We start from the raw sequence: 27,832 nt of genomic DNA on the forward strand, positions 1-27,832 counted from the left end.
TTTTTGATACACCTAAATGAGCATGCGTGTAGAAACGACTGACAGTAACTTGTAATTGTATTGATAAATAATTGTATAGTATACAAAAATTTAATAAAAGTATCTTAAATATTTGTATGGATTCAATAATGCACATAAGTGCGATATCATAAACATATCTTTTATGTTGTGTATTCCTCAGACCTGTATAATAATCTCTTAATAAATCAAGTTAAATTGTTGATTGACTTACCACAAATTCTAAATAATTTTATTATCTTACATTAAAAAGAAATATATATGTAAATTTTTAATATACACTATTAATTGTATGTGTGTGAGTTTTGAAAAATATATCTTTCAAAAATAGAATATTGATTTGTTTGAAAAATTTGTAGCAAAATTCAAGAATAATATAAGGATAATGTATTTCCATAAAATTAGAGTTTTATTAAATGATTATTATATTTCTTCAAGTATATTTTTGTAGGCTCGTTACGTATGCAATTTCTTGTTTTATGAAGAACAGAATAAATGATAATCAGACGATGCTTTAATGGATGTAACTATTAGGACTCATCATTCCAACTAGGATTTATTACCTTTTGTTGAATCTTTTATTGTTTCAATGTTGTTTTGTTCAAAAGTAGTATCTGCTTTTTTGATCAATTACGTTCTTTTTTCTTTAACTACTACATTTAGTGCGCAATTCATCAGATTTAACATTTTATCATTTGATGAAAATTTATAAAATAATTCTTCAATTTTATTAGAGAATTCCAATCTTATTAAGATAAGATATGCAATAGAAAGTGTCGATTGTCAAAAATGCCATGAATTTTTCGAACGATCCAATATGAAAAATATGACATATTTATTTTTCGCTAATCTTTACTATGTATCCGTAGAAACCATTCATCTGAATGCAAATCAATTTAAATAACAATAACATAATTTCAAGAGACGAATACGGCTAATGACTCACACATTTCATATCGTTTAACTTTGAACTAATTTAATAACTAAATTAGTGATTTACAAATAAATGAAAAAAACGAAAAAGCTTAAGTAACTGACTGACATTTTTTTAAAGTGTTACTATTTTTATTTCATAATATTTTATTTTGTTTTATTGTGAAATGTTGTTAATAACTATTTATATTTAATTTTTATGTGATTTCACACAGATGGTTGATCGCTCTGAAACTTCAAATGCAAATTTAGAAGATATTACAAAAGCATTAGAAGATATGGACAGTTTAGATATAAAATTATTTAATGACACATTTAAAAATTCAAATTCCAACAGTGTTCTCAAAGATTTTAATATACAATCTGATGGAGAAATTAAAAAAAAAGTTATATTTAAAGGTGCTTTTTATATTTAAAGTAGGAATAAAACATAAGCCAGTGATTTATACTTTAATTATTACAATTTTATCATTAAAAAATTTAGAATTCTTTTCTAGACTATACAAATCTTTCGAAATTTTTATTTAAGGGAAGAATCAAATTTTCCAATTTTATATACATAAATGTATTTTATTTTCATTTAAATTCAAGTACAATGGAGTAATTATATCTTAGTGATTATGATCTGAATGAATATCTTCTTTAAATGATTCATTTTGTAAATAATTATTTAAAAATTTTGTTGATATATAGATTCTAATGAGGATGATTTATTAACTGATTTGTTATCTGATGAAGAAATTTCTGTAAAAGAAGAAAAGAATCAGTTTACATCTAATATCAAAAGTAACTTGATGGAAGATCTTTTCAAAATCAAAAATCCAGTTACATCTGCAAATATTAAATCAAATAATGAATTGGGGTTTCATTTTGAGCAAGCAGAAGCTAATCGGTTGTCTTTAGAGAAACTACCTGATTACTCAATTTCTGAAAATAATTTTGCTTCTCAAAATGAATCAGTCAAAGACAGAAACACACAAAAGCTGAAAAATGTATCTCAAAATGAAGAGGATATTTTAACAAGCTTAATTGATAAATCTGATGTAATAGATAAAACAAGGAGACCATCTTTAAGAGAGCATCTATTTGAAAATCAATCTAATTTATCAAATGTTATGGATTCTATCATTCCTAAAAATAATAAGAAAATAGAATTAGAAACTATGGCTCAGTCCACAAATACTATACATGAATCAAAATTGGATACTACTAATGTATCGACTAGATCTTTTACAAAAGAATCTCGTAGAGGTAGGAGAAATACAAAAATCGTGAATGATCCCCTTGGTTTGCTATCAGCTGATTTACTGCTGGATCAAAGTCCTGAATTGGTAATTATATTTAATTATTTATAGTATTTAAGAAAACATATACATAATTAAATTTAAAATAAAAAATATAAATAAAAAAATATCTAGAAAAAATAAATGTATAATGAAGTAAGGAGAACAGTACAGGAATGTATTTTATATGATATGAGTAAACATTTAAAGGAAAGACTAGAATCATTAAATAGGAGCATTAACAACAATATTGATGGTATTTACAATATTAAATATATTTTTTACTTTTAAGGTATCAAATGGAAATGTACCACCTAAGAATTCTATTATACAAAATACCAAAACAAAAAAAGATTTACCAGAATGGTTAGGTGGTTCAAAAAAATTAGAAGATAAAAAATCAGAAATAAGAATGGAAGCAATAGCTGAAATTGATAAAATAGATACTTCTAAACAAAATGTTGAAATTCACGATGCAAACAGTACAATAAATCTAAAGACATCTGGCGCAAATGATTTAGGAGATGCATCTATTTTTCCAGAACATTTTACACTGTTGCATAGTACACAATTAAACCAACAAAATGCACTTGTAAATATGCAACAACAAGAACATGAATTAAGAACAGCAGCAATACTTTCTCAACAAAACGAACAATTAAATAAAATATCAAGTGCTCAACATTCCATGCTGCATAATCAAGAGGAACAATTTAATGCTCTTCTAAAACTACAATTTGAAAAACAGCTTTTATTGGAGAAACAAATAAAAATGCAGCAAGAACGTATTAATCAATATATGCATGTAAGACATATGAAATATATTATTGAATATTTACGTGTGAAAGAATAAGTGCAATTTGAAGCTTTCAATTTTTTCTTTCTAAAGGTTTTGATGACACAGCCAGGATCAGTATCAAGTACTACATCGATTTATACAAGTTGCAAATCGGATTTATGTGAAGAGGAAAAGAAGTTTGTAAATGAAATAAAAGAAATGAAAGATATAATAAAAAGACTGGAAGGAGAAAAATCAAAATTGGAGAATAAATTATCTACCATAGATGAAAAATACAATAATGAAATATCATTTCAAGCAGAGTTTTATGAGTATGTTTGTTATATTATATATTACAGTAAACTATTTTTAAAGTAAAGTAACATGATTTGATTTTTAGAAGACAAATTTCATTTTTAAAGGATTCAATAACAAAATCAGAAGAAAGAGTTAAACAGGAAATAGAATATTTAGAAACAGATTATATAACAAAATTTGAAAAGTTAAGAGATGAAAAATTACAACTAGAAAATCAATGCAAAAAAGAAATTCATAATCTAAAGGTTAAATATTTTATTCCACTTATTATATCTGTAAATACAAATATATTTATAATATTAATGTATAAATAATATGTGTGTTATTTTATTATATTATAGGTATTAATACATTAATAATTATTATTTTAACTAATTTGAGTATTTTATAATTTTAAGTAATAAAATTTTAAAATTCGTTTCTCTATAAATGTAGTATAATTAATAATTATCGGAAAATATTAGAAATTATTAATATAAATGGAGCCAAATTTTACAATCTAATATTTCTCAATTAGAACAAACATGCTCAACACATAGAAGAACTTTGTAAACTACATTCTGAAAATGTAACACTATTGCAAAGGGAATATTATAATATAATAGAAAGTATATCTAAAGCTAAGCAAATAGAAGCTCAAATGATAGAGACTATGACAACTCGGAAGACTGACATAGAGGATATATTACAAAAAGCTAATGTTATTATTGAGGGTATGGTAGAAAACAAAAATAGATTAGAAATTAAACATAATGAAATAATGGAATCTGAAGCAAACATTTTAAAATTACAGGAAGATGACATAAAAGGTATATTCAATAAATGATAAATTTCAAATTTTTTAATATTCTAGTATACATTTCTCATTTAATGTAAATATACTTGTAATGATACAATAATAATACATGATATTATAATTGTTTATTTAGCTTTATACTTTGTAGAAACGTGTTTGTCAAAAAGGAATCACTTTTAATCTTTTTATTAATATTTATAGCTCAAAAACATGAATTAAAATATCAAAATAGTGTTTTAGAAGAACATCGTAATAAATTTATAGAAACAACAGAGAAATTTGACACTCATCTTACACAACTTATAACTGAACTTCAAAAGCAAAGTACATTATATACTCAAGCAACAGAAACACTTCAGAAAAAAACAACAAATCTTTTGCGAGAAAAAGAATTATTTGAAGAAAAAATGAAGTGGGAACGAGACTATATGCAGGTATAGATGAAATAAATTAAAAAATTAAGATCACTAATGCTATGTTTAGAAGTGATATTCGAAAATATCAAGCAGTATACATATACTTATATTATGATTGTAGGCATTAAAGGAAGCCTGGGTAAAAGAACAAGAGAAACAATTAAAATTGCTTGCAGAAGAAAAAGAAGTAATAGCAATTGAAAAAACACACTTAGAAGTTTTAAACAAATTGAAAAGTAATAGTGGTGAAACTATTAAAGTAGAGGTACAAGCAATTATACAATATTAAATACACAGATTTTATATTAAAAGTTAGATAAAATATAAAAATTTACATATATTTTAATCACAACTATAGTTGGAAACTGCTATTAAAACTGCACAGGACGCAAATGCATCTGCTAGCAGAGAAAAATTAAAATGGCAAGAAAAAATTAATGAGCTTAATGTTTATAAGCAAATTCTACAAGATAAGGAAAATTTACTCATTTTACATGCCAAAGAACTTGAATATCTTACGCAGGTAATATTTTTAAAAACATTTAATTCTCCATTACTTTAAATTAATTTAAACATTTTATAGTCGGCTTTAACTAAAAAGGAAGAAGGAGTAAAAGCTTTAAAAAATGCAAAACATTTAGAAAATCAGAATAAAGAAAAATTTAATCAGCTACGAATACAAATTCAAGCATTGATGGAAAGAGAAAAAAAAGTTGCAACTGAAAGATATAATGTTACAAAGTAAGAATATTTATATATTTGTGTATTAAGAGTATTTCCTTTTTTTAAAATTATACATTTATCTTTATTTTGTTATAATGATAAATATTATAAGTTCTCTTTGTTACTGCTAAGTGTATTTATTTTACAGAGATAAAATTAAAGGAGTCTTATCTGCTTATGAAACTGAAAGACCAGAAAGGGATGTTTCACATAACTTTCAGAATGAGATAATACCTTCCTCTGGAATACAATCAAAATCTGAGATCACTACAGAATTAATGGTACATATACATATATATATATGTATATATATAAATGTATACTGCTAGTTTATTAAATTTTAGTTTATTGTATCTTATTAATTGTACTATCTAAAATATTTATTTGTTGCAGAGTATTGTAGATCCAAATTTAATTATGTTAAAATTAAACATTAATGATGACTTTAAATCTATTAATAAATACATGTAAAGCTTTGAATCAATATTTTATAAAGATTTTAAAATCATAATTTATACAAGACTTTAATATTTGCAGCCAATATCTTTAATACTTAAAAATAAAGTTATGTACAAATATTTAAAAGTATTACCTTATTACTGTTAGGATTAAGGATAAAATGTATTTTTCTCATTCAAAGTGTAAGACATTATTTGTTTAGATATCCATATCCCCATCTATAAATAGATAGTTACATAATAGTTTAATTATTCGCAAATTCAAAAATCTTATACAAGTATCATGATTTAGATATTAGATTTAATTATGATTTAAATATTTATAACTACCAAAGCAATTAATAAATAATAACTTTTAATTAATTTAAAAGTATAACTAAGATACCAAAAAATATTTTTTACATTTTTTATCATCTAATCACATAAAACTTACCATTATTAACTAAACAATACTCCTGCAATATATCTGTATTTTTTTGCAATGTTTTTACATCTGTAATTAGAGACTTTATATTACAAAGTTCACTTCCTACACTATTTGTACAAGATGTCTGCAAAAGAATATATATGAGATGTTATGGGTTTGAAATCTTCATTTTTTCCTCTATAATGAACATGCAATAAACCTACAATATCATGAAGAAGATTTGTAGAATTAATAGTACTTTCTTTGTTATTGTTATCTAGGTTTGTATATATATTTGGTAATTTATTTATAAAATCAATCCCCTCAGATAAAAACATTATTGTTTGCCTAAAAAGATCAAATTTAGGAAATGATTTGTAATAATAAAAAGATAATAATACCGATGATAATTGTGAGAAACCGGCAATCCTGGAATATTCTCTGAATTATGAATAAGTTTATATGTGGAATGTTTGTGCATCGTTAAACACTGAAGATGTTTAATAATGTTGTCTTTACAATCGTTACGTTCATCTGTAATAGACATATTAAATTTTAATCCTAAAATTATTAAAAACAATTTTTTGTTTGATACAGAAATAAAGACCTTTTATAGTCTGCAATGTATTCATCAAATTACTGTATTCTGTAATTTGCTTTCTCTCTTCATTTGCGAATTGTTCATCACGAGCAACTTTCCTTTTATGCAAAAGATTGATAACTTTTTCAATATTTTCCATTTTAAACCACTTTAAGAAGTAAACAAAACAAACTAAAAGATATAACTTTAAAAAATATGTTCTTGTTTATTACCAACTTCTACAAATCACGGTTTATATGACCATGATTGCGTATTTCTGCACTCACTAAGGGAATTAGTTTTACATAGATTGGTACCTATGAAGTTTTTGAACATTCAAAATACAATTATATCATTCAATCATCGAATCAACCGAATTCAATAAAAATTCTTTCTTTCTGGATGTTTCTATCCTAACTTTTCTTTCGAGGTTTGAGGTCTTGCACCAGATCTTGCTTATATAGATAACATCATGTAACAAAAATATTGTTTGTAACATATTTTATTTGAGAGACGGGACACTATTATGTTTCATTACATAGATGTACAGAGTATCCCATTTAACTCTGCTATTCTTAATTATTTTCTTATTTGTCACGATGCAAAGAAGTCTTTCGAGAGAAAGTTATTATATTTTAAGCGGGAAATTAAAGTGAAAATCATTTCAATGCCTTATTTTCTGAGATTTTACTAATTGTAATGATTTTTTAAATGGAATGACCTATTTTTCCGTTAACCATTAAAAAGTTGAGAACAAAATATATCTAATCATGTCCTGTGCCATGAGTTTGGAATGATTTAAGCCAAAAGTTTTATAAGTAAAAGATTGATGGAAGCCTACGTAAAAAAGAATTGCAAAAATAAAATAAACATTTGAATTATGTTATTTATTATTTTAATATTTTCATGTTTACAGCCGTTGTCAGAACATCTTTGTACATAGTATTTTTGATCATGTCCTACATCAGTGGGATGAAAGTATTTCGCCTCATATTCGGTATGAGAAAAGTTATACATATACAAAATGAAAATACACAAAATTCAAATTTTAGCAAAATTTACGATATTCTTATTGCTGAAATATAAGTTGTATAATAAAATTAAATATCTCCTTCAGAAAATAAAAGGTTTTTAAGGATCGTACGTAGTTCAATCTAAATTTTTAATTTATTGCAATCTAAAATAATGAAATTTGGAGTTTCCCAATAGAGTATTACTTATTATCTGAACTACGATTTTTTTCCTTAACATGCCACCTGCATTCTTCGAATAATATATGTATATACATTAGATATGTTCCATATTTCATGTACGTATAGACAATTTTATTTCGCTCTTTATATTTTGTGCCGTCAAACACAAAGCCGACAACGCATGGTAGCGATATACATAAACATATGTATATAACATATGACTATATATATGACTGGTTTATATCGAACTCACTACTATCGATTCTATCGTTTGTTGTTGAAGAAAAATGGCAGATATCTCGTTCTCTAGTCGTGCATATTGTAAGATCATCTTACACGCTGCTAAATATCCACATTGCGCAATAAATGGATTGTTATTAGGCAAACAAAATAGTAAAAGTGACAGTAAATCCGTCGAATTACATATTGAGGATGTAATTCCACTGTTTCACATTTGTCTTCATGTGTCACCTATGGCGGAAATTGCTTTGACCATGGTAAATATTTAAATATCGCATAAAGTTCATTTTACTTAATTAATATACGGTAACAGTTAAATTAATTTTTATTTTAATGAATTATCTAGATACGATGTATTTAACAGATTCAACTTATGAAGTAGTTATGTAAAATATTAAAAATGTTGTTACATGAGTATTTATCGTTTCGGAAGTACTAACAATTTTTTACAAGTTTATAAATATATCTTTTATAAACTTGTAAATATATTTTATCACAACTATTTTAGTTTATATTGTAAGAAACATTTTAATCATTTAAAATCTTAATCATTATAAAATTGTTTAATATGATTCAAATTTCTTTATAATGTAAACATTAAACTAAAATAGAAAAAAAATATTTTCAGGTTGATCAATATGCTATTAGTAAAGGTTTAGTATTAGCAGGTTACTACTTAGCAAATGAAAACATAAATGATTTAAGGTAATTTAATCTTTTATTTAAATTTTTTAACGATAATTTAATCATAAAACTTTTAATACAGTACAGATAAACCTGCTCATAAAATAGCGGATAAAATAGCAGAAAATTGTGGCAATACTTTACTTGTAGTGGTAAGTTTTGTAAAAAATTGAACTAAAAATTGTCTTATTACCTTTTTTTCATATTATTAGGTGGACAATAAAGAAATTACACTTGCTATGAGCTCAAATCCTTTGAGAGTTTCACAATTTGTAGATGGCAAATGGAAGCTTAAAGATGTAACAGAGTAATTAGTTTGATATATTTAATATTTGTTTCAAACAGTTTTTAATGTTTATTGTTTAGATTGATACACATTGTTTTGATTTTTACAGTATATTATATGATAAAGGAGTAACTCATACAGATGTATTATACTCCCTACTAAAAGCAGAAGAATATAGAAATCTTGTTGATTTTGATAATCATCTTGATGATATTTCTCTTGATTGGCAAAACCGTAAGCTTAATAAAACTATAGAAGAGTTTATGGAGAAATACAAATAAACACATTTAATTAAAATGCAATTTTATGAGAATATAATTTGTAAATATTCTCAAATACACTTAGGAACATTTAATGTAAATAAATTAATAAATAAGAATGTATTTTAATATATTGATGTAGAAATATTTATCTTTATCGATTTTATGATGTACAAAATAATACTAAGAGCAAATTATTTACATTTATATTTTATATGTATATCTTTATATATTCTATCACTCTATAGTTATCATTATTATAGCTATTAATTTATTATGAATAAAATTCAAAATCAGTACAATCACACAACATTTTTGACTTAATTTCTGGTAATGTGTTTAAAGCAAATATATATAAAAGCAATAAATATATCGGTTTTATCCATTGTTGTATTCTATAAAACACTTTTAATTCTTCTTATCATTTGATTTTACTTTTTAAGAACTATAATATTTTACAATCTTTTGAATCTAAAGCAATTAATTTACTTTTTATATAATCAATTCTTTTTATCTTTAAGTGATTACTGAATATGAATTTTATGGTAGGCACAGCATATCATATTTCACAGCTAGGTGACTTCTCAGATATCGGGTGCTTCCTACTTCTCTATTTGCATTGATTTATGTTTCTCATATGTTTTGTATAATATAATAATAGAAAATAAAAACGATGGATAGCACGTAATTTATACTAAATATCAATAAAAGTCCTAGTACTTATAGCTAGCACTGTATGTTTACTTTAGCCGTGCTCCGTGTCATGTACACATTTCTCCTCTGCTACTCATCGATACAAGCCAGTGTCGCATATTTCCCATCCCGGAGACAAAATTAGCGAGCCATTAACTACTGGAGACCCTTATTCTCAGTATCCATTTTTTGGCTGTATTATGCCTATAAGTATTGGTGATCCCTCTATTCATCTTTGATTAAGAACCTTACCCCCACCACAGGAATCGCCAAACGTGTGTATACGACCGTGCTACCACTGTTTTTCGATTGTTCTACTTGTCAATTGTCAGTTTAAGTTTGTTACGACTGGTGATGTGCTTATGTATAACAGAAACTGAACAATTTATTGAGACTATCAGAAAATATCGATGTGTATAGGATAAAGAAGCAACAGTGTACAAAGACAATGAATTAAAAGGAAAGGCCTGGGAACAAATTGCAGCAAAACATGGATTGCAGAATGGTTTGTATATTCAACCCTTTTGTAACACGGTGCAAAAATTCTGAAAATCCTCCTACAACGTGATATTGTTGTAACATTGTTTCTATATAGCAAGATTTAATAAATTTGAACAACCCTCTAAGTTGTACTAACCAACCGTGTTATAAGAAGCTTGATGACTGTATTTTACAATTTATACAGTAATTATACCATAATCTAAAACTGTACATACTTAGTCTTAATACTATATATTTTTCTTAACTTATGTTAACACAACAATTTTGTTTTTCATAAAAATCCTTTTTAATACATCTACATAGCCTGCTTGCTTTTTCTAAACTTCTTTAGTTTAGCAGACCATATTAATTATTATAATACATATTATATTTCATGTAACCTTAAACTTATATGATTAGTCTGCCAAGATATGGCACCAGAAAGTAAATTAAAGAACTGCATAAATATATTTCTTATTTGAAAAGCATCTGCAGTACCATTTTTACCTATCCTACCAGATTGGATTAGCTGACAATGTAATATTAAGAGTTCTGATTGTTTCACATCATATTTAGGAATAAGGGGTTTTTTGTCATCGAAGAATTAGGTAGGATACATGTGACCTTCACGATCTTGACAACTGATTCCACATTATATTTAAAGGAATAATTATAATATACTTATAAAATATACTTATAAAATACTTGCAAAAAAAGGAAGAATGTCATGAAAGAGAATTTTATCCTACTCATGTCAATGTTATCGCTAATTGTTCTTCTATCCCAACACATATCATGTAGTTGGTGTATTTTCTCTAGATATCATCCTTAATTAATTCTTGAATCAACTGAAACTGGTGTCTCAACATCCTAATATATATCCTGGATTCATTGTCAATAAACTCTCAATGTAAGTGGAACTCTTCTTTCTTTTCCTTTTGTTTTACATGAGCCAATACCTGCAACTAATGTCTTTTTTTCTTCTTCCCTTTTTCTAGAAATCAAGAAATCAAGGTCGAGGCGCGAAAGGTGGTTGATGAAGGGCAGAAGGCTGGTATCAAGATAAAGGAAATCACCATGGAGTACAGAAAAGTGGATGAGCCATTAGATTCGATGGTGAACAAGAATAAAGGAAATATATTAAGGGAGAAGAAACTCTTGTAGAAAGTTTCCGAGTTGACAGCCGATATCTCTTGGATGGTATGGAGAGCATTTACAGAGGTAACGAAAGGATGCTATCCGATCTAAAGAACCGTTACAAGATTTAGCATTTTTGATTTTACTGTTAAGACCCTTAATTGCTATCAAACATATTTCAAGTTGAAATATTCCTTAGGGTTATTCTTCATTAAGGTAAAACATGAAAAAAGCAGGTTTTACCCATGTTCTACAACCGCTGGTGGGGAGCGCACATAATAGATCTATATTTCATGTATAAATAAAACTATTTTTGTATGTTTTATACTGCATTAATTTCGTCACACCATTGTAGTAATGATGGTAATAATAAAAAATGTATAACTATTGACATTTGTTCAAATTATGTATTTCTACTAATCTTGGTGCGTCGGTCATCGGTGACACTCATGGTATTGAACGTGTTAAGCTTTAAGTGCTATACATCGGATTGTTACTACGTTACTAAACAACTGTCTTCGCTGTAGTATAGTCGTCGTCGACTATCGAGTAGCCAATGACGCAATACCGTTATCGGCTTCAGTATCTAAGGGTGTTCCATCTACAATTGCCTCACTTCTTTCTAAACTACGTTACGTTTCGATTTCGGTGAATGAAAAATATTGAGTTGCAATATACTGTATATATGCATATATACATGTGACATACACATATAACCGGTGATCAATCTGATCGGACGAATAAGAATATAAATAGTTAAGGATATAAGTAATTTGTAAAAGAAGACCGTAAAAACTTAAACCGAAATTTATTACTTTTTCTAAGAGTTATTGAAATTATATAATACTTCAAATTATATTGTATAATATATTAAATTATAATAGTTTTAAATATATAACATTTCTTGTTTTATAAATTGTTTTTTGACTTTGTTGACATATGTACATAATAGCATAGTGCCTGTGCATAGATGTTATAGATTTCTACAGATTTTTAGAAGGCATGTACATCAAACTGGTTACTTCTTAAGTATATGTACATCAGGAATCAAAGACTACATTTTTGCAGATGCATTTTTTTATTGCTTATTTCAATGCACCTCCTCACACTTAAGCTGTTTGGCTTGTAGAATTGACTTTAAATATTGTAGTAGTATATCGTGAATACTGGATAGACAATACTCAACATACGTTCATTCTACTTAACCTTACATTCAATCGAGGTTAAGTTACATTATTATATTATATTAGCTATATTATATTATATTAGCTTTATTTTAGCATGACGTGTTTATTAAAACAATATAAATTCGAGTGTCGGTGAGCTATTATTTAAGATAAACATACATATATATATACACTCATATTGTGATTAAACTACTCAAATTTTTTATAATATTTTCATGGTATATATCTATGAAAAACAGAATATTTTCATAAGATATTAATCACGATATGTAAAATAATTAGAAATTTGTTTTATACAAACAAAAGTTATATTTATCATATGTTACTTATCTAGGGTTAGTTCAGTTTTGAATAAGAATAATCGATCTTATGGGAAAAATTACATGTTCGATAATTGTCCTGAAACTTGTTGGAATTCTGACGCGGTAAGGAAATCTTTTTTGTATTTTCCTCTTATATTGTTCCTCCTTACCTATTATTTTGTTTTAAAGTAATACATTTTGATGATGAAGTGATAAAATAAATCTTTTACAGTTTTTTTAAGTTATACTTAAAGAAACATATGTATTAAATAAATAATTCTTACATATATTATTACTACTATTACATATTGTATGTTACAGGGAACTCTTCAGTGGATAATTATTGAATTTGAACAAGAATATGAAATAAGTTCATTTGAAATTGAATTTCAAGGTGGATTTGTTGGCAAAAATTGCCATTTAGAAGTTGGTAATAAAGAAACTAAATTTCATGAATCGTTTTATCCAGAAGACAAAAATACAATACAAATTTTCATTTTAAAAAATCCAATAAAAGCAAAAACTTTTAAATTTGTATTTAATGAAAGTACAGATTTCTTCGGTAGGATTATTATATACAAATTATCTTTACACTCATAAAATATTGTAGCAAACATTATTTTTTACAAAAAATAAATGTAATTAAATATTACATGTCTTTTTGACTAAATTTTTGATGTTGTAAGCAAAGTGAAAATTAATTTAAAAAATAGATGTTTATAAATAAAGAAAAGATAAGACAGACATAATAATTTAATTTCCGATCTTTTATTTTTATATAAAATTATTCTTATAATTTATTTTGAATATTTAAAACAGTCTGTGTATTTAAGATAGTTTATATATTCTATTAAATAATAATTAAGTTCAATCATTTCTTAATTATAATGCTACATTTTGTATGTTAATATGTTAGTTTTACATGTAGTATGTATAGAAATATTTATATCAATTTATATCTCTTAAGTAATGAAAACTTATAATAAAATTATATATTTTGAAAAAACTCAAACATATCATTTACAGACTTCAATGCCATCATATTATGCACACACAGATATATATAGCAATGACAGACGCACTAATTAAATTACAAAATAATTATATTGAAAATGAAAATATCAAATTAAAACAAATTATTTAAAAGTCTCAGTTGCGTTAAGAATATCATAATTTCTGTTTGTAAATATTATAATTTATGTACAACAATCTTGCACAATGTGCATTGATATGAATTAAATCAGCTGTTCAACTTAAGCCCTGGAAACTTTCTTTTACTCTATACTCTATGTGATATCATAATACTATACACTATATACATACATAACTAGTGCATATTTATACTTTTTGCCTGTCTCTTATTTTAACGTTTGTTTTAGTATGACGTGAAATAGTACAAAAAGAGAAACCATGTTAGATCCGTTAATTTCTTTGTAAACTTTGTTTACAACAATGAGTCATAAAAGAGACAAACCTATGTAAAAGACAGAATTGAATGAGGTATATTCTTATACCAGTAATATATCAGTTAGCAGAGATAGCTGGTCCTAATTGCCTCATTAATTTGTAACATTCTTGAAGTCTCTTCCTATCACCTACCCTCTCAAGAGTTTTAGCAGCTTCTGCAAGCATGCCTGCACGTTCTCCAGGAGAGGCTAGTAATAGTGGAGGTAAATGTCGGCAAGCTAAACATAAAGCTACCGCGTGTTCTCTTTCTCCAGTATATTGATCTTGTGAACGATCTTTTCCACAGATAATTGAAGAACGTGAATTTCTGTGATGTAAGCTACGGTCTAACAATATTTGAGTTTTCACTGGTGTTGCTCCTGCCATTATACGTGTTGTGGCTTCATAAACAAATACTCTTGCTAAAGTAGACTAAAAAGTACGTGACAATTGTTAAAAATAATAATTAACTTATAAATTATAATATTAAAATATATATATAAACTTACTGGAATATGCTGACATAATTGTCTCAAACAAGCTAAATCACGTTGAAAACCTCCAAGAGATATATTTGTAGTTAATTTTTCTAAATCATTATCTAATTCCTGCCAAAGTGTAGTTCGCATTTCAAGTAACCAATCACAAATCCACAATTGAGTAAGCTAAAAAAATAATCAAAGTAATAAGAAGAGTATTATTAATTTTGTAGATTTGATTGATTTGTTGGATTCAGGAACTGTTAAGTGCTATCTATTCCCAAGAAAAAGTTTTGATTCCATTTTCTACCATCCTGTAAAATATTATAAGCCAAATTCTCAGAAATCATTTCAATTCTTTTTAAATTAAGGACAAAGAAGTTGTCAAATCATCTGGTATGTACAAAATTTTGTAGGAAGACTATTATACACAGGTAAAGAGGACCCCTTTTATTTCAAATGGAGTGAGATATTAACATTTCTTTATTCGAATAGCTCTTATTAAATGAAATAATATTTAACTTGAATATTTTTTGACTTTGCACAGTTAAAGAGCTATGGCAAAAAATACATACTTTTCTCAAGAGAAACTGCAGAAGGTAAAAAGAGAAGAAAGGAGGGGAAAAATATGTGTATAAATGTATTCTAAAGTGAGAATTATTTTTATAAATGTTTAAAATGATGTCTTTAGATTTCTAAACACCTATTAAGTCTTTCATAAATACTGTTTTAAGCATAATCATAGCATTAATGAAATAACCAATGTATGCGTAGTAAATACTTTTATGCTTATATTTTCCTTCATTGTAGGAGTACTAACCATCACTTTATATTTTATGTATCAGTATATTAAATATTTAATCATCATATGAGAAGATGATTAAATAGTAAGGTTCATCTCTCTAAAGAATTTAAAATTAACATTGTTCATAAAATGTTTCAAGAAATTACCTTTCTATTATCAAACAAATAGGTAAAAAAATATGTTTATAAAAAGTGTTGAAATATAATCTTGTCTCTAAATGTACTTAGAACTGCATTGAATTATTTATTAAATCTCTTTAATTGTGCAGAATAAAAAGAAATGTTTCAAGTAAATGTTACTCCGTTTGATATGATTTACCTAAGTAAAGAAAATGAATACCTCATTCCGTTTAAGATAAATGAAGGAGGCTGCCTTTAAACTTTACTTAGTAGTCAAAAAAATTTATTGCACTTCAAATGATTACCCCGCTATCCTGTTTAATTTAGGAAAGAAAGAAAATATCTACAATAGAGAAAACAGTCCATAACATTTTATTTGGTCAACCCTGTATATATATATATATATATTATATAAATATATATATATACATATTTATCTATCACATATGACGCTGAGACCTGCCACAGGAGTTGCACTGTAGAAGTATTGCATAGTTATATTTCATGCAATGCAACTACAATGCACACTTGTAACAAGTAAACAACTGCATAAATATATGCATAAAAACTATTGTTACCAGACACTTTTAATTTTGTGAGAATTAAACAATATACTTAAAGTTACTACATATATAATTACATATATAATTCATTACTTGATCATTTTCTTTTGTTTTATGAAAAAAAGTGTAATGATATTCATTTTGAGAAGATAAATAACATGAAAAACAGATTTTTCAAAAATCATAAATTTCAAAAAATATGAAAAGAATTAAATATTTTATTTCCGTATTCAAATCATATGTTATATAATTTATTACTTCATAATTTCTAATTTTATTATCTATGTAAAATAAAAGCATTACAAAAAAATATAATTAATTATAATAATTTTTGTATAAAAGAATTGAATATATTAATATATTATAAACATAATATTTAAATATCTTACCAAAACGTTTTGGGATGATTGTTGCTTGCAATTATAATAAACCAAACATTGTTCAAGTAATATTCCTGCCTGATCAATAAAACGCATAGAGACTGATTTAGTAGTCGCTTTTGCTGCTTGCAAAGCATTCAAAACAATATATGGCAGTGGACTAATACTATTATTATTATTGCAAAGTTGGTAACATTTTTCATAAGGAAATTTGCTTTCAACAATGCTCCATGCTTGTGAATTGTCTTCTTTCAATCTCCAACATGCTGCTACATATATAACTGCTCCCCACCATAATCCAATTTCATCTTCGCAATCTAAAACATTAATTCACCAAATTCTATTTGTCAGTTAAAGAAAAAAAAGGAAGAAAGAAATTTAATGCCATCCAATACCACCAATGAACTCATTAAACAATATTTTATTTAAACTTACGTGTAACTGTAACTTTGTCAGTACATAAAAATCCAGCATCTATTCCAGCAGAAGCCATAATAGTTTGTCCATATTCTAATATTGAAGATAAATGAGCATCTCCAACAGTACCAGTTAAAATACGTAAACAATGTCCGATTAAATAATCTCTATATGCACGTGAAGCATACGATAAAGGATCAGCTTTACTAGTTTGAGAAGTAAATTCGTTATCTGGTTGTTCTCCATATTGCCATTTTTGAAATGCTAAAAATTTAGCTCCTTCATCACTCATTATCCACTTTAATTTTGGTGGAACTGCACATGATGATAATAAAGTACGCGCCTTGCCCAAATAATATTTAAGAATAAATGGAAATAACGAATGCTTGAAACATAATGCAACATTGATATATATTTCTGCTAATAATGATTTTGGAATAGTTTCTCCAGTGGCTTCTGCATAATTCACTGCAGAAAGAGCAAGATACAGAGTTCCACTCTTTGATCCTTCTGACAAATGTAGACATAACATATGCTGATAAATAATAGCCATTTCCATAGCTGATATCTCTGCTTGTTGTCGTGTTGTTTTTTCAGAAAACCATTTATGAGTATACAAAATCCATTTTCCAATCCATAATTTATGAAGAAGTTGTCTTATAATTTGCCACATAGTTGCAAGCCAAATTTCTGCGCGTGATGATGGATATGGTCGGCCTAAGTATTGCAAACATTGATGTAAATCTCGGCGTGCTTGACTATATTCATTCTTCGATATATTGAATTCTGCTTGACGTCTCCATCGATGAAGTTCAAGGAAAATTTTACTGTCAGATGGTAGTATCGGATCACCATATAGCAATAGTCTGCAAAGTCCCCCAATTAAAAGTATAGCATTTGTTAGCCATAAAAACACATTGCTCCACACTGGATTTTCAAGATCTGATTGATCTACAAAAAGGTTAATAATAGTATTACTCGTTATACATAGTAACATATATAACAATTAGTATAATGTGATAACATTATTATTATGCTGTATATTATAATGTAATAGCATTGTAATTACTATATTATAATACCTTGATAATTAAGAATTGTACGACCATCCAATTTTGTGTTTATATAATCAGAATTGAATCTTCCAACATTATTTATCAGAAAACCTAAAGGATTAAATGCTAAAAAGAGGAGCATAAATCCACAAATTGTAAGCCTAGTATGATCTCTCATGCCTTGATTTGTAAGAACAGATGTTGAATCAACATTTTGTAACAAATCTGGATCATCTTTTATAGATGAAGGAGATTGAGGAGATAATGGTGCTGGTGCTGGAGATAAAGATGATTCACTTGAATCTGATCTAGGTGGTGTAAGTTCACCGCATACTAATAAATCGCGCAAATTTTGCCTTTGGGCAGCTAATTTTAATGACATATTTTCTGCTTTCAATCTTGCATTAGAATTTTGAAGAAACCTAAAATTTTAATTGTTCCTAATAAAAATTTTCGTTAATTTATAACAAATTTTAAAATCAAACACATATTAACATAATATACCTAATATAATCAATAGTTTTTCTCAAAATTGCTGATTTGTTCAATTTAGCATCTACTCCAACAATAATATTCTTCAATTCAATGATTTTATCATTAATTGATGTTCTGTAACGTCGTTCTATGGCATTATGAGCACTACGTTTTACTTCTTTTACTCTTGGTACACCTATATGTGTATTTGTGCTTAATCGATTAATCTGTACCTTATCAGTATCTAATACAACTGGAATACCTAAATAAAAATTAGAATATAACAAATTTAATAAAAATTAGGATATAATAAATTTAATAAAAATCTCATGATGTCATATATTCTTACCAGCAGTTAAAACTGTTCCATTAGCAGTATTTACTAAGGTATGTATCTGATGTGGTACAGATGTTGAACTAACAGCTTGTGATCCCCTAGAATAAACAACTGATTCTGATTTTATAAGTTTAGCTGGTAAAAGCAACTGTCTTTGTTGTGTCACTGGTGCTATAGTTACAACAGGAGACTGGACACTGAAGTTCAGGTTTTGTGGTATAGCATACTGTGAACTAAATACTGTAGGTGCTGGTGTGACAGATATTCTTTGTGCTCTATTTTGTATAGAAGTTATATCCTGTAATTGTGATCGTTGCTTTTGTTGTTGAGATTGTTGAGTGACACAAGGAACTTGTTGTGTACTTTCTGTTATTGCTGGAGCTAATATTACATTTCCACTTGGTACAGATTTGATAATATTTGGATCCTCATAATCATGAAATTCTTTAAAATCTTTTAGTTCTTTAGTATTGTTAAAATTTAAAAAATCCAATCCCTCTGTATCCATGCCTAAAGGCTCTTCCAATTGTGATAATAATGCATCGTCGCTAAATAAATTTTCATTTTTCAATAATTCACTTTCACAGTTTGTAAGAAGTTCTGTAATAAAAAAAATTTAAGATAATGATTTAACTTATATAAAAACAAAATCTCTCTCTCTCTTTCTCTCTCTTCTTCTCTCACATGTAATAAGAAATAAAATAATATGTAATGATATTTTCATATTAATCATACAAAATGTTATAATTACACTAAAAAGATATGTTGTTGATTACAACCGTTGATATAAGTTAAAAACTATTCAATTCATTTCTAGAAAATAATTTGACTACAATTCTTTAAATAAGTAAATATATATAATCAACGATTATAATCATATTCTTGATTTAAAAGAAATTTATTACTTAAAAAATTATATAAAATCACATAAAAATCACTGAAAAATAAAATTATATAAAAACAAATGGGTAACAAATAAAAAATAAAAATAATATAATTTAAAAATATGGGAAAATTACTATTTCATTATAGCTTTTAAAACAAAATGATAAAAAATATTTTAATAAATATTAAATACAACATACCTTCGATACCAGTTACTTCATTCAAATTAAAGCTGTCGTTTGATTGAAAATTAGAAAAATCGTTATCCTGTGTAGTAGTCCACCCTCCAGGATCTGCCATTGTGGCGTAATATTTATCAAATATTTATTTTCATTAAATAAATTCAATGATTAAAACAAAACGAAGCACTGATATGTCAAACGTAATAACTAACAAATTACGAAGTCACCCGACCTTTACCGCGTCCAATCACAGAAGCTCTAAAGATCGGATGATATTACGTCAGTATGTGTTGCTAAACTAACAAAATTTATTGTAGAATATGGACGGATTTTTATGAAAAACGTTACTATTAATATTTTTATTAAATCTTTTGATGAATAACAATGTTTATGAAATGTTTTATGAATAATTCTCTAAATTATCCATTTTAATCTTCAAATTAAAAACAATAAATATTTAAAAATATTCTATGATCTTAAGTAATTAAAACCAAATACAAAAATAAAAACATAAAAAGTATGTAATATATAAGTATAGAATCTTTTATTAAGATTCTTTACTATTTGATAGGAAAATTTTATATTTACTTTAAATTCATAGTTATAAGTAAATATAAATAAATAATTACAAATTTAAAAATGTTGGTATATATTATAAAATTTAAAAAATTACTACAAATTCAAGCATTTATTAAGCAATTGCAAATGCTAGTTTGTACAGATGTTCATTATCGTATTTGATAGTATTCCATGCTATAAGGTTGATTCCTTTTTATTTTTGAGAGGTTATTTGAATGTTCATTTACAAGCAAACATGTTTCAAGCTTTTCGTAAGTCAAGTCGAGTAAAAATATCTACTGCTTGTAATTTTCACTCAACAGTATGTATTTGACAAATAATGTTGCTAATGATAGTATTACTAGTGCAATATTGATAATAATATTTGATATTTTTAAATATATACTAATATTGTTTATGTACCAAAGCAGTTGCAATGTGTCAAAGAAAAAACTTTTTCTCAAAAACTAGCGGATGGACCTAACTTAGAACATTTTATTGCTGGTACCTACAAAGAATATAATGGAAAATTGAAGTTAGAAAAAGGTGATAAATCTCGTTTGAAATTACCACCTTGGCTTAAGACAGAAATCCCGATAGGTAAAAATTATAGTAGAATAAAGTCACAATTAAGACGATTACAATTAAGCACTGTATGTGAGGAAGCACGATGTCCTAATATTGGAGAATGTTGGGGAGGTGGTACACATGGAACAGCAACGGCTACTATTATGGTTCGTATTATTAACTTTATGTCTTGCATTGTTTTGTAATTTTGTTTAAAAAGGTGATTTAATTAAAAGTATACAGGTTGTACACATAACTGATGCTATGATTTTTTGGTTACTTCTGATGGTCTAACAGAAAAACATTCTAAATAAAAATTAATCAGTGTCTAGTCAGTTGCAAATTGCTGCATAAAAGATTTCCAAAAACTTGTTTTTGCGATAAGATATCAAGGTCACCTTGATGTTCTTAAATTTATTTTTTTATTTTAAATTTATTTTTGGCTTCATGTTGTTGTAGCTGATATTCAGGGGAGTTTAACGACCTACTATACCATGACTTTAAAATGATCCTCGAAATTTTTGCTTAATCAGGAGAAATAGAGAATTGTGTATGCTGAGAATTATTTTATAGATGAAGTATGAATAACATAAAATAGGAAGAAACATACCTTGATGTTACAATATCTCTGGATGTTCAATTACAACAAATGCTTGAATTATAACCCATAGTTTTGTAAATATAATCTTGACTGATATAATAAGTTTGTGGTAGTTGCTGATGTCAGAATAAATTTGCATGCATGCTATACAGATTTGCTGTTTTAGATCCTCAGTAGATTTGTTTTCTGTGGATTTGTCATCTGTAGTCTAAAGGTCTGTTCTGAGCTTATTCAAAATATCAAACATCTAAAGGAGTGAATCTGTACAGAATACATGGAAGTTTGCTCTGATAGCATTATAGCAACAATTACTACAAATTTATGGTAAATTATATTTACAAAATCATCGGCTACAATTCAAGTATTTGTTGTAATCATACACACGGAGATAACGTAATATCAAGGTATGTTTTTTTCTATTCTATGTTACTTATAGTCCACCTATAAAATAATCCTTACCATACACAATTCTCCATTCTTCGTAATTAAATGGAAGTTTTGAGTCAAGGTCATAGTATAGTAGATTGTTGAACTCATCTTGATATCAGATACAACAATGTGAAGTTAAAAATGCTGTGTCATTTAAAAACGACAAAGTAACCTTAGTACCTTATCTAAAAAATAACTTTTTAGAAATTTTTTAAACGACAATTTGTAGCTGGCTAAATACTGATCAACTTTTGTTTGGAACATTTTTTTTGTCAGATCATCAGAAGTACCCAAAAATTGGTGGCAGCAATTATGTGCTACACCCTGTATAAGAAAATGATTATGTGCTTTATATTAAAAGTGATAAAAGTTAGCAAAATGTAAATTTATTCATCATGCACATACATACATACATTTCATAATATAAATTTTCACATTGCCATTTAGTAATTTCATTACATAATACTTTTAGTAAAATCTAATTATTTGTTGCAATACTGTCAAGTAACAATTGGGTTTTATCCAAAAAGGTTAATTAGTTATATATGAGAATATAATAGTGGAAAACAATTTAATATAGTTAATGGGCGATACATGTACCCGTGGTTGTCGTTTCTGTTCTGTAAAAACATCACGCACACCATTACCATTAAATCCGGAGGAACCAGTAAATACGGCAACTGCAATAACGGATTGGGGTTTGGATTATGTCGTACTTACATCGGTAGACAGAGATGGTTAAGTAGTTTGTACATTTTTTAATTTATGCATATACCAAAATTATTATGTTTCTTATGTCAAAATTATATATTGTAATAGATTTAAGTGATGGCGGAGCTAGCCATATTGCAGAAACAGTGAAGGAAATTAAAAAAAGGTGCATAATCTTATCACCTTATTTTGTCTATTATTATAAGAAAGTACTTTGCAATTATATATTAAATAAAGATTTTATGTAGGTGTTTTTTATATTTTTACAGAACTAAAATTTTAGTGGAATGTTTAGTACCAGATTTTAGGGGAGACAAAAATTGTGTTAAAATAATTGTTGATTCTAATCTTGATGTGTTTGCTCATAATATTGAAACTGTTGAACGTTTAACTCCATTTGTTAGAGATAGACGAGCTGAATATAGGTAAGATACATATTGTAGCTTTTCTAACTTTTTTTAGTAAACTTAGAAATATATGTATTTTCGTGTATTTTTTAGACAATCGTTGAAGGTATTAGAAACAGCAAAGGAATGCAATCCAGAATTAATTACAAAATCATCGATAATGTTAGGATTAGGGGAAACTGATGAAGAAATTGAGCAAACAATGACAGACTTAAGAGAAGCAGGTGTAGATGCTTTGACACTTGGCCAATATATGCAACCTACAAAAAGACATTTAAAAGTAATTGAATATATTACACCTGAAAAATTTAAAAAGTGGGAAAATATTGGAAATGAACTAGGATTTTTATATACTGCTAGTGGTCCATTAGTACGTTCATCATATAAAGCTGGAGAATTTTTCTTAACAAATATATTAAAAAAACGTAGAAACAAACAGATTGAAAACCAATAAACATATTTGTTTTAATTGTAATTGAAAATACTTGTGTATTCATGTATAATAGTACAAATTATTGTATATCTGTACATAAAGGAATACTATCAAACAGATTGAAAACCAATAAACATATTTGTTTTAATTGTAATTGAAAATAGTTGTGTATTCATGTATAATAGTACAAATTATTGTATATCTGTACATAAAGGAATACTATCAAATCATGGAGATAATTGTAATTATATGGCTAAAGAAAAGTATTATATATAATGAAAATTAATAAAATTTTCATGATTCATGACATCCTATTATTGTATTGAATATGATGAGGGAAAAATACAATTTTTAAACGTAAAATGCAAATTCATTTTAAATGTATACATAAAATATGCTATAAAGTAAATTATTTTTAATCTGTGTCCATTGCAACTGTAACTTGTGGGTCTTGTGGACCTTCATCAGAAGGTGGAGGTTGTGGAGGTTTAGAATCTTGTTCTACATCTGGTTCAGTAGGTTTACTACGTTTGTCATCTTCAATTTGAGATAAATAGACAGAAATTGCATCTTCATCATATATTTTAAAATCTGTACCTTTTCCCACTACTGCGATAGAGACATTCTGTAATAAAATAATTTCTCTTATAATATATCTTACATAAGATTTAAAAAATACTTATATGCTAAATTTATAAGAAAAATAGGAGAGAAGAAATTTTTATACAATTTTTTATACAATTTCCATTTTGCCGAATACGACTAAAAACTCGAAAATCACGACAAATTAACAAATTTATTAAAATTATTCTATTACATATGAAAGATGGTAAAACTTTGTCTTCTTTTACTTTTTTCACAAATCTACTACTTATGAAAAAAACATTGGAAACTAATAGAATGAACATCTTTCATTTACCTTTACTGATAAATCAACTTCATTTGGCAATGTATCTCTTAACGCACGAAGACCGTGTTTTATTAGTTCATCAAGATCACATGATAAAAGTTCATTAAGATGTTTTTCTAAGTATGTACGAGCACTCTGAGAACGTGCACCAATAGCCATTGCTTTACAATCAAAGTAATTTGATGATGGACATGTTTGATAAATATGTGGTCCTTGATCCTTTAGAAATATTAATAATACTTTAATAACAATTTATCCTTTGCTAGATAGTAATCAACCATTTAATCAAATCTACCTACATCATACCCAGCAATAAGTAAACCTACTCCATATGGTCTTCTATCATATCTTTGAGTACATGTTTGCAATTTATTTCCCAGGGATGCAAGTAACCGACTTACAGGTAATAAATCATCATGAGAATATTTATAATTTAAACATTCGGTTCGCATATATCGACTATAAACAAATAAATAAAAATTCAAATCTTAATTTAATAAAGATTTTAAAACAATGATCATATCTTTATTAATAGTGACACGATATAATTGATATATTATGGTTTATAGTATACCTCAACATCCTAGCATCAGCTGTTAAACCTGAGATAGAAATTCCCATATGTTTATCTATGGGAAATATCTTTTTCTGATGAGCAGATAACTCAGAAGAAGCTCTTTTCAGAGCAATAAGGACTGCATGAGTTTTATTTTTAAGTCCTACAGTAGCTGATCCTAATTTCACAGCTTCCATTGCATATTCTACTTGATGTAAACGTCCTTGTGGACTCCAAACTGTGACATCACTGTCGTATTGATTCCGGAACTGAAAAATATGAAAAATTTTTTATTATTATTTAATGTTTTATATTAACTAGTTTTATTCATTGTAGTTGTTATAATATGTTAAAATGAAAAAGAATATCAATATGTAATATATACATAATTTAATTCCACGTACAAATTAACCCTTCTAATGATAAATATAGGTCCGCAAATACCATAATAATGATGTGATATACTATATTATTACGTTTCGTGAAAGAAACTATGTAAAATACATACCATTATTGAATATTATTTAATTATAAATATAAAATGCTATTTATTATTTAAATTATTAATTTATTTAATAAATAACGTAAAGTTGTAAAATACTTATGACCAACAACGAATCTTTTTCATAAAACAACTGTCATGCAGCGGTATTATGATCAAATAAATAATAGAGAGGACACTCCTTTGCTATCAGCTTGATAGTGAAAGCGCTATGTAGTAAAGTTCTAAACTATCATAATTTTAGTTTAAGAAATTAGTAATCTCTATTTATAAATTTATAAATCACCAATTTATAAATTGCTATAAACGTTTCTAAAATTATACTCGAAGTTATTTATTATTATTATAAAGTTTATTTCATCCAGCGTAATTATTATATGTATATGGTTCATTTTGTCTAAAAAATTTTACTAAATGTGTTAATCTTGAAATTTATTTTTAAGTTAAATTAGTGGAGAATTAACGAATAAAACTTTGTTATATCAATTTGTTATTATTATAATAATAAGTATAATAAACGAACTTCATATAACTAAATATCGAAGTCGACTATGTATCGATTATTATCGATTCTTCTGCAATAATACTAAGTATAAGATTACCGATCTTAGATTCTTTTTTCGAAGAACGTGAATGGTTACGCTTGTCTTTTGTAAGTATAAGACAATATATATGAAAAATTTTAAAAAGCTTTTACGATATTTGCTTTATGTTTCACTTTTTATAATTATAAAATTTCTTAAAATTTTGTTCGCTATGTTTAATTTTTATCTGCATGAAAGAAAAGCTGAACTTCATTCTAAATTGTCTTCCTAAGCAAATGCACGTGACAGTATTCGTGCATATGTTAATAAATTTTGTTTTAAATTTTGATAAAAATTCTATATTTCATCATTTTGTTTATTAAAATTTATTATTTTGATCATCTATATTGTTATATAAATTTATATAAAAACATATTCTAATCAATTAGTTAACATAACCAATTTTAATTAATGATACTTTTCTGACTGTGTTCAATTATTGCAAAAGATTTAATACAAATACATATATTGTAGGCAGAATCAATCACTATGACAAATTCAAAGGGATATCGCAGAGGAACAAGGGATTTATTCTCCCGAAAGTTTCGCAAACATGGAACGATTCCATTGTCCACATATATGAAAGTGTACAAAGTGGGCGACATAGTTGATATCAAAGGCAATGGAGCTGTTCAAAAGGGAATGCCTTATAAAGTTTATCATGGGAAAACTGGACGTGTATTCAATGTTACTCCTCATGCTCTTGGTGTTATTGTCAATAAGAGAGTCCGTGGACGAATTATTGCCAAAAGAATTAATGTTCGTATTGAACATTTAACTCATTCTAAATGTAGAGAAGACTTTTTACAGCGTGTAAAGGATAATGAAAAACTTAAGGAATTAGCGAAGGAGAAGAACATAAAAGTAAAGCTAAAAAGACAGCCTGCTGAACCTAGGCCTGGACACATTGTATCAGGACGTGAAAATCCAATTTCACTTGCCCCTATTCCATATGAATTTATTGCTTAAAATTTAAATAAACAGCTTTTGAAAAAATCAGTATCATTTGTATATGTATTTATTCCCATGTATATTTTAAATATAATTTTATTATTTTATTTATTTATTTATTTTTCTTTAGTCCGTGCCTCTCGGCTTTGGACGAACTTTCAGCTTTCTTTACAGCTCTTTATTGCACTAATCGCCTTCTTATCTCTAATCTAACACTAATGCTTATAATCTATTTACACTTATGTCTACGATTTATTGCAACTTAGCCTACACACTATTGCCACTTTGGTCTTTTTGCCTCCTTGCTGTG

General features: G+C 26.6%; 8 protein-coding genes across 20 annotated transcripts; 5 read left to right on the forward strand and 3 right to left on the reverse strand.

Moving 5' to 3' along the window:
* The first annotated feature begins 49 nt into the window (after window positions 1–49).
* On the forward strand, window positions 50–5,843 carry LOC122577598 (myosin-1). Of its 9 annotated transcripts, none has more exons than XM_043749044.1 (13): window positions 50–138; window positions 1,167–1,350; window positions 1,645–2,282; window positions 2,527–3,039; window positions 3,124–3,344; window positions 3,413–3,575; window positions 3,848–4,139; window positions 4,328–4,560; window positions 4,664–4,807; window positions 4,901–5,065; window positions 5,126–5,283; window positions 5,414–5,546; window positions 5,659–5,843. In XM_043749044.1, the coding sequence occupies exons 2-13, from the start codon at window positions 1,167–1,169 to the stop codon at window positions 5,734–5,736; spliced, it is 2,922 nt and encodes a 973-aa protein (XP_043604979.1). In that variant the 5' UTR covers window positions 50–138; the 3' UTR covers window positions 5,737–5,843. The 9 variants fall into 9 exon arrangements, with proteins under 9 accessions (XP_043604979.1, XP_043604934.1, XP_043604926.1 ...); XM_043748999.1 differs by having other exon boundaries at window positions 65–316; window positions 888–1,350; XM_043748991.1 differs by having other exon boundaries at window positions 65–316.
* Window positions 1,536–6,952, reverse strand: LOC122577642. Of its 2 annotated transcripts, none has more exons than XM_043749087.1 (6): window positions 6,737–6,952; window positions 6,531–6,663; window positions 6,354–6,477; window positions 6,157–6,274; window positions 5,858–5,942; window positions 1,536–1,695 (listed from the first exon to the last, which is right to left on the reverse strand). In XM_043749087.1, exons 1-5 carry the CDS (start codon window positions 6,867–6,869, stop codon window positions 5,923–5,925), a joined length of 528 nt encoding a protein of 175 aa, XP_043605022.1. In that variant the 5' UTR covers window positions 6,870–6,952; the 3' UTR covers window positions 1,536–1,695; window positions 5,858–5,922. The 2 variants fall into 2 exon arrangements, with proteins under 2 accessions (XP_043605022.1, XP_043605013.1); XM_043749078.1 differs by lacking the exon at window positions 1,536–1,695 and adding an exon at window positions 5,291–5,505.
* A 1,209-nt stretch (window positions 6,953–8,161) lies between these two features.
* Window positions 8,162–9,485, forward strand: LOC122566974 (ER membrane protein complex subunit 8/9 homolog). The gene is made up of 5 exons (XM_043725028.1): window positions 8,162–8,399; window positions 8,771–8,847; window positions 8,909–8,978; window positions 9,039–9,133; window positions 9,222–9,485. Exons 1-5 carry the CDS (start codon window positions 8,190–8,192, stop codon window positions 9,391–9,393), a joined length of 624 nt encoding a protein of 207 aa, XP_043580963.1. The 5' UTR covers window positions 8,162–8,189; the 3' UTR covers window positions 9,394–9,485.
* Window positions 9,486–9,546: 61 nt separating this feature from the next.
* On the forward strand, window positions 9,547–13,838 carry LOC122567313 (nuclear receptor 2C2-associated protein). 3 transcript variants are annotated; one of them, XM_043725808.1, is made up of 6 exons: window positions 9,547–10,570; window positions 11,365–11,455; window positions 11,544–11,766; window positions 11,882–13,001; window positions 13,204–13,294; window positions 13,493–13,838. In XM_043725808.1, exons 4-6 carry the CDS (start codon window positions 12,964–12,966, stop codon window positions 13,769–13,771), a joined length of 408 nt encoding a protein of 135 aa, XP_043581743.1. In that variant the 5' UTR covers window positions 9,547–10,570; window positions 11,365–11,455; window positions 11,544–11,766; window positions 11,882–12,963; the 3' UTR covers window positions 13,772–13,838. The 3 variants fall into 3 exon arrangements, with proteins under 3 accessions (XP_043581743.1, XP_043581655.1, XP_043581828.1); XM_043725720.1 differs by having other exon boundaries at window positions 11,544–13,001; XM_043725893.1 differs by having other exon boundaries at window positions 9,547–11,455; window positions 11,544–13,001.
* A 156-nt stretch (window positions 13,839–13,994) lies between these two features.
* LOC122567039 (sterol regulatory element-binding protein 1) lies at window positions 13,995–20,553 on the reverse strand. Its single transcript, XM_043725150.1, has 8 exons — window positions 20,332–20,553; window positions 19,259–19,846; window positions 18,940–19,171; window positions 18,463–18,857; window positions 17,399–18,331; window positions 16,973–17,280; window positions 15,127–15,282; window positions 13,995–15,049 (listed from the first exon to the last, which is right to left on the reverse strand). The coding sequence occupies exons 1-8, from the start codon at window positions 20,429–20,431 to the stop codon at window positions 14,696–14,698; spliced, it is 3,066 nt and encodes a 1,021-aa protein (XP_043581085.1). The 5' UTR covers window positions 20,432–20,553; the 3' UTR covers window positions 13,995–14,695.
* Window positions 20,554–20,970: 417 nt separating this feature from the next.
* LOC122567082 (lipoyl synthase, mitochondrial) lies at window positions 20,971–24,328 on the forward strand. 2 transcript variants are annotated; one of them, XM_043725287.1, is made up of 6 exons: window positions 20,971–21,193; window positions 21,300–21,605; window positions 23,049–23,205; window positions 23,288–23,345; window positions 23,449–23,604; window positions 23,680–24,328. In XM_043725287.1, the coding sequence occupies exons 1-6, from the start codon at window positions 21,035–21,037 to the stop codon at window positions 24,038–24,040; spliced, it is 1,197 nt and encodes a 398-aa protein (XP_043581222.1). In that variant the 5' UTR covers window positions 20,971–21,034; the 3' UTR covers window positions 24,041–24,328. The 2 variants fall into 2 exon arrangements, with proteins under 2 accessions (XP_043581222.1, XP_043581305.1); XM_043725370.1 differs by having other exon boundaries at window positions 21,303–21,605.
* A 39-nt stretch (window positions 24,329–24,367) lies between these two features.
* LOC122567170 (proteasome subunit alpha type-1) lies at window positions 24,368–26,182 on the reverse strand. Its single transcript, XM_043725500.1, has 5 exons — window positions 25,994–26,182; window positions 25,504–25,754; window positions 25,229–25,388; window positions 24,939–25,148; window positions 24,368–24,644 (listed from the first exon to the last, which is right to left on the reverse strand). The coding sequence occupies exons 1-5, from the start codon at window positions 25,994–25,996 to the stop codon at window positions 24,435–24,437; spliced, it is 834 nt and encodes a 277-aa protein (XP_043581435.1). The 5' UTR covers window positions 25,997–26,182; the 3' UTR covers window positions 24,368–24,434.
* Window positions 26,183–26,486: 304 nt separating this feature from the next.
* Window positions 26,487–27,571, forward strand: LOC122567228 (60S ribosomal protein L21). Its single transcript, XM_043725625.1, has 2 exons — window positions 26,487–26,639; window positions 27,046–27,571. The coding sequence occupies exon 2, from the start codon at window positions 27,061–27,063 to the stop codon at window positions 27,538–27,540; it is 480 nt and encodes a 159-aa protein (XP_043581560.1). The 5' UTR covers window positions 26,487–26,639; window positions 27,046–27,060; the 3' UTR covers window positions 27,541–27,571.
* The last annotated feature ends 261 nt before the right edge of the window (window positions 27,572–27,832 follow it).

The sequence above is a fragment of the Bombus pyrosoma genome, linkage group LG1 (genome assembly GCF_014825855.1).
Source record: "Bombus pyrosoma isolate SC7728 linkage group LG1, ASM1482585v1, whole genome shotgun sequence".
In the NCBI taxonomy this organism is placed as follows: domain Eukaryota; kingdom Metazoa; phylum Arthropoda; class Insecta; order Hymenoptera; family Apidae; genus Bombus; species Bombus pyrosoma.